The sequence below is a fragment of the Alligator sinensis genome, unplaced genomic scaffold (assembly GCF_000455745.1).
Source record: "Alligator sinensis unplaced genomic scaffold, ASM45574v1 scaffold472_2, whole genome shotgun sequence".
In the NCBI taxonomy this organism is placed as follows: domain Eukaryota; kingdom Metazoa; phylum Chordata; order Crocodylia; family Alligatoridae; genus Alligator; species Alligator sinensis.
In genome coordinates, this window is record NW_005842378.1 from 564,594 (window position 1) to 569,032 (window position 4,439).

The following is a 4,439-nucleotide window of genomic DNA, read 5'->3' on the forward strand; positions in this document are numbered from 1 at the left end:
CCAAAGCTCCCATCCCTCATATGTAGTTCTCCCATTAGGCCTCACTTTCTTCAAATGCTTGGCTAAAACAGAGAGACCTAGTGTGTCCTAAGGATCAGCTAGCATGGATTATTTCAGATCATTGATAAAAACTTCTGGCAAAAATTAGTACCTCTCATGGACATTGCTGTACTACCCATCCATTGTCTATTAAACTGGGGGAACTTTATCTCAGGTGCCTTTGCTGACCATATTGCAGTGGTGTGGCATAGGGCATGTCTTTCTTTAAGTAAACAGGTTCCAAGTCATTTAGGAGTTTATAGGTTAAAACCAATATCTTAAATTTCACATGAGAACCAAAAGGCAGCTAGTGCAGCTTACATTGCACGGGTATCATGTTTTCAGTAAAATGCACCACTTCTACCACCTACTGCAGTAACACAAAATTCTAGGTTAAATTCCAGGTATAATTCAATGTAAAGCACAATCCAATAAGCCAGCCTGAAGGTAGCAAGGCATGAGTCATAGAAGTCAGGTTCCCAGCCAAAAGAAATGATAGCAATTTCCTGGTAAAGACAAGGTATTTTAAAAAGTATTTCTGGTAACTGCTGCAAGAAGATAATCTAACCACACTTTTACAAGATTTTGATAAAACAGAGAAGCCAGAGAAAACAGAAGATGTTAAGCAGTAATTCTTTTAAAATGAGTGTCACTAAACAGTTGTACTATCAGAAATCAAGGCTAAGTTTAAGGGAAATCAGTTCTTTCTATTCTTGCTTCAAATATCTCAACTATTCTCTTCCTCTAAAATCTTCTCTACATAGACAAGTTGGCCTACTTAATTACACCAGTGTGTAGAAAATACTATATCCTTCCCTAGTGTGAACATGACAGGGATATAAAAGTGCCATCTGTCAGCAGAGAGATAGCTAGCTGTGTTTTCCTGAAGCCCTAGAGTCTTAGAAAGAAGGACTGGAAGGGAACTTTGGAGGTCACCTACTCCAGCCCTGTGCTCAAAGTATGATCATCCCTCTCTAAATCATCCCATACAAGTCAGAGGATAAACCTGGGGAGCAAGCCTGGGCATAGCTAGCCAGGAATATATTGGTCCCTGCTTTCCTTAGTCCAGCTAGGTAACTTCAGTGGCTGACAGGCAGTCATGGCTGGCCTCTGCTGCCAAGCCCTACAATCATGGCGATGTCCCCAGACCCTAGAAATTTGTTAAGATCACATACATCAGTTAGCTGTCCATCATTTATCCTTCTTAGCCTCCATGGCCTGAAGATCCAAGAGTGCATATAAGTCATTTGCAAAGATCAGCCAGCTCCCTCTGTCCACCACCATGGTTGCTTCAGTCATATACAATTCTCAGGGGCTCACCAAGTATAGCCTACTACCAATATCCCTCAGTGCCTGAAATGGGGCTGGGCTGTTGACCCAGATGTTGTCGGGCTCCTACTCCACTTCCAGGTGCTTGATCAACTCATTACATCTAAATCTGCTTTGGCAGTCCTGGCATGCACCTGAAGAGCCTGTCCCTTGTATCTCATGGCCATTGTGATGTTAACAATAACCCCACCATCATCCAGCAAGCAATTCTTATACAGAACTTTGGAGACACTAAAAGTTCTAAGGGTGTCTATATCAATCACCATCTTATAGGCACTGAAGGACAATACAGTTGCTGGACACAAATTTCCTGCAGCATTGTTAATGAGGATGTCAGTTCACCCACACTTTCAGTCAGTCAGGAGACAGGGTCGATAGGCACCTTTACAGAATAACTAAACAAGATATATAGAATCATAGAAAGTTAGGGTTGAAAGGGACCTCAGGTCATCTAGTCCAAACAGGACTAGGCACACAAACAGATTACCACAGAGTAAAAGGGGCAAGCTTAACTGTACTCAGCTGTTCTGAGGTAGCTCCGTGGATGCACATTTTATTTACCACATGGTATAGATGAAAGTTAATGTGTGACAGTTATTCCTTAATGAAAGAGGGCTAAGGGTAAGGCATTGACAATTACCACAAAACATACATGGCAATTTCTCATCCTCCTTTACCTTGCAGTAACTTATTTGTGTGCCTGTCCCCTGTTATAAGTATTTTGACTACTGTGGCATTAAAATCACCACACATAATTCACCAAGATGTTTATACTGTACCAGTATAACATTTCTGAAGGCCTAACAGCTTGATACCCTGTGGGGAACCTTAAGTCATGGACATGCCAATGGGTTTATGTAAATATATATATGGTTAGAATATATATATATATATAAAATGCTTAGAATGCCTGACACAACCCCCCAGAATTGATATAGATCTGACCCAAGCAGGGATGTTTTTCCCATGAACTAATCTATTGGCAATCTCTTACCATTTTCCTTACAGCCACTGAATACCACCTGCTTGATCATGTGCAGCTGTTATGATGCAGTTTGCTCCAGATCTATCCTTTGAGCTTTGCCTCTCACAGCTAAGCCCATTCATGTGTCCAAGACTGAATCTGCTTATGGAATGCCTGATTTGCCACAGCTGTGAAGATCTGGGTCAACTTCTTTTTTCTTGCTACATTATTCTTATGTGTACTTAATTATAGAGCACCCTTTTTTGGTGAAAATAGTTTCTGTTGGACACTTTTACATTCTTTATTCTTCTTGCTTGGTTTCTAGGTGTGTTTCTAAAAATTCTGATGAAAGGGTACAAGTTTGATTTTCTTTTTCTCCTGTTGCTGTATTATGAAGAGGATCAACTAGCAGAGTATTTGAATTCTGTAATTATTCATTTCCTTGAAGCTTTTGGCTAAATTCTGCTCCGATGTCAACCAAAGTAAGCTCATTGGGCGCCTCCAGACAAGCGCACACGTGCCTCTTGCTGCATCTTAAAGCAATTTGAGATGCCACAAGAGGCATGCTGGAAACAAAAAGAACATTTCCTGCACTGCGTATTTGCAGCATGGGCTCAAAATTTGATACCTGGAAATCCAGGTATAAAAAAAAAACAACCCCCCAGAAAAAAAGTGGGGCAGGTTACGGTCCAGGCCCTGAGACAACTGGAGGTTAGGGTCCTCCAAACAGACGCTTTGGTGGCCAGCCAGAGCATCTCTATGGCTTCCCCTTGCCCCGGTGCAGCACACTGCCTGGCCACGCGGGGCAAACAGCGATGCAGGCAGCACTGACCTGGGCTCTGTTCCAGGTAAGGGAGGAAGGAGGACCCAGGAAACTATAGGTCAGTTAGTCTTACCTCGATCCTGGGTAAGCTTTTTGAGAGAATTATCCTGGTGCATGTCCATGAGGGGCCAGCAGGGGAGGTTATGCTTAGGGGCAACCAACATGGGTTCATTAGAGGCAGGTCCTGTCAGACCAACCTGGTGGCCTTCTATAACCAGGTCACAAAATCCTTAGACGCAGGGGTAGCAGTGGACGTAGTCTTTCTGGACTTCAGGAAGGCCTTCGACACTGTCTCTCACCCCATTCTCATTAAAAAACTAGGGGACTGTGGCGTCAACACCTACGAAGTCAAATGGGTCAGTAACAGGCTGGAGGGCCGCACCCAGAGAGTGGTTGTGGATGGATCATTTTTGACCTGGAGGGATGTGGGCAGTGGGGTCCCCCAGGGCTCGGTCCTCGGACCCGTGCTGTTCAACATCTTCATCAGTAACTTGGACAAGGGGGTAAAAAGCACCCTATTCAAATTTGCTGACAACACTAAGATGTGGGGGGGATGTGGGCACGCTAGAAGGGAGGAATAGGCTGCAATTGGACCTAGACAGGTTACAGGGGTGGGCAGATGAGAACAGGATGGGTTTCAACACTGACAAGTGCAAGGTGCTGCATCTGGGGAGGAAGAACCAGCAGGAGACCTACAGGCTGGGGAACTCCCTTCTTGTCAGTGCTGAGACAGAAAAGGATCTTGGAATCATTATTGATGCCAAAATGAACATGGGCCGACAGTGTGGGAAAGCGGTCAGGAAGGCCAACCACACCTTGTCATGCATCCACAGATGCATCTCAAGCAGGTCCAAGGAGGTGATCATCCCCCTCTATGTGACACTGGTCAGGCCACAGTTGGAGTACTGCATCCAGTTCTGGGCGCTGCACTTCAGGAGGGATGTGGACAGCATTGAGAGGGTTCAGAGGAGGGCCACCCGCATGATCAGGGGCAGCAGGGCAGGCCCTACGAGGAGAGGCTACGGGACCTGAACCTGTTCAGCCTCCACAAGAGAAGGCTGAGGGGGGATCTAGTGGCCTGTTACAAACTAGTCGGAGGGGACCAACAGGCATTGGGGGAGTCCCTGTTCCCCCGAGTACTACCAGGAGTGACTAGGAATAATGGTCACAAGCTGGCAGAGGGTAGATTCAGGCTAGACATCAGGAGGTGCCACTTCACTGTCAGGGAGGCTAGGATCTGGAACCAACTTCCAAGTGAAGTGGTGCTGGTTCCTACCCTGGGGG

At 45.4% G+C, this 4,439-nt stretch overlaps 1 protein-coding gene across 1 annotated transcript in view; it reads right to left on the minus strand.

Annotated features, from left to right (window-relative positions):
• The window catches only part of IDE (insulin degrading enzyme), a 114,269-nt gene extending 112,974 nt beyond the window's left edge, over positions 1-1,295 (minus strand). Inside the window, exon 1 of the mRNA XM_025210881.1 lies at positions 1,215-1,295. Within this exon, the coding sequence (XP_025066666.1) occupies positions 1,215-1,216 (2 nt within the window). The 5' untranslated portion in view covers positions 1,217-1,295. The remainder of the gene's footprint in view (positions 1-1,214) is intronic.
• Between the last annotated feature and the right edge of the window lie 3,144 nt (positions 1,296-4,439).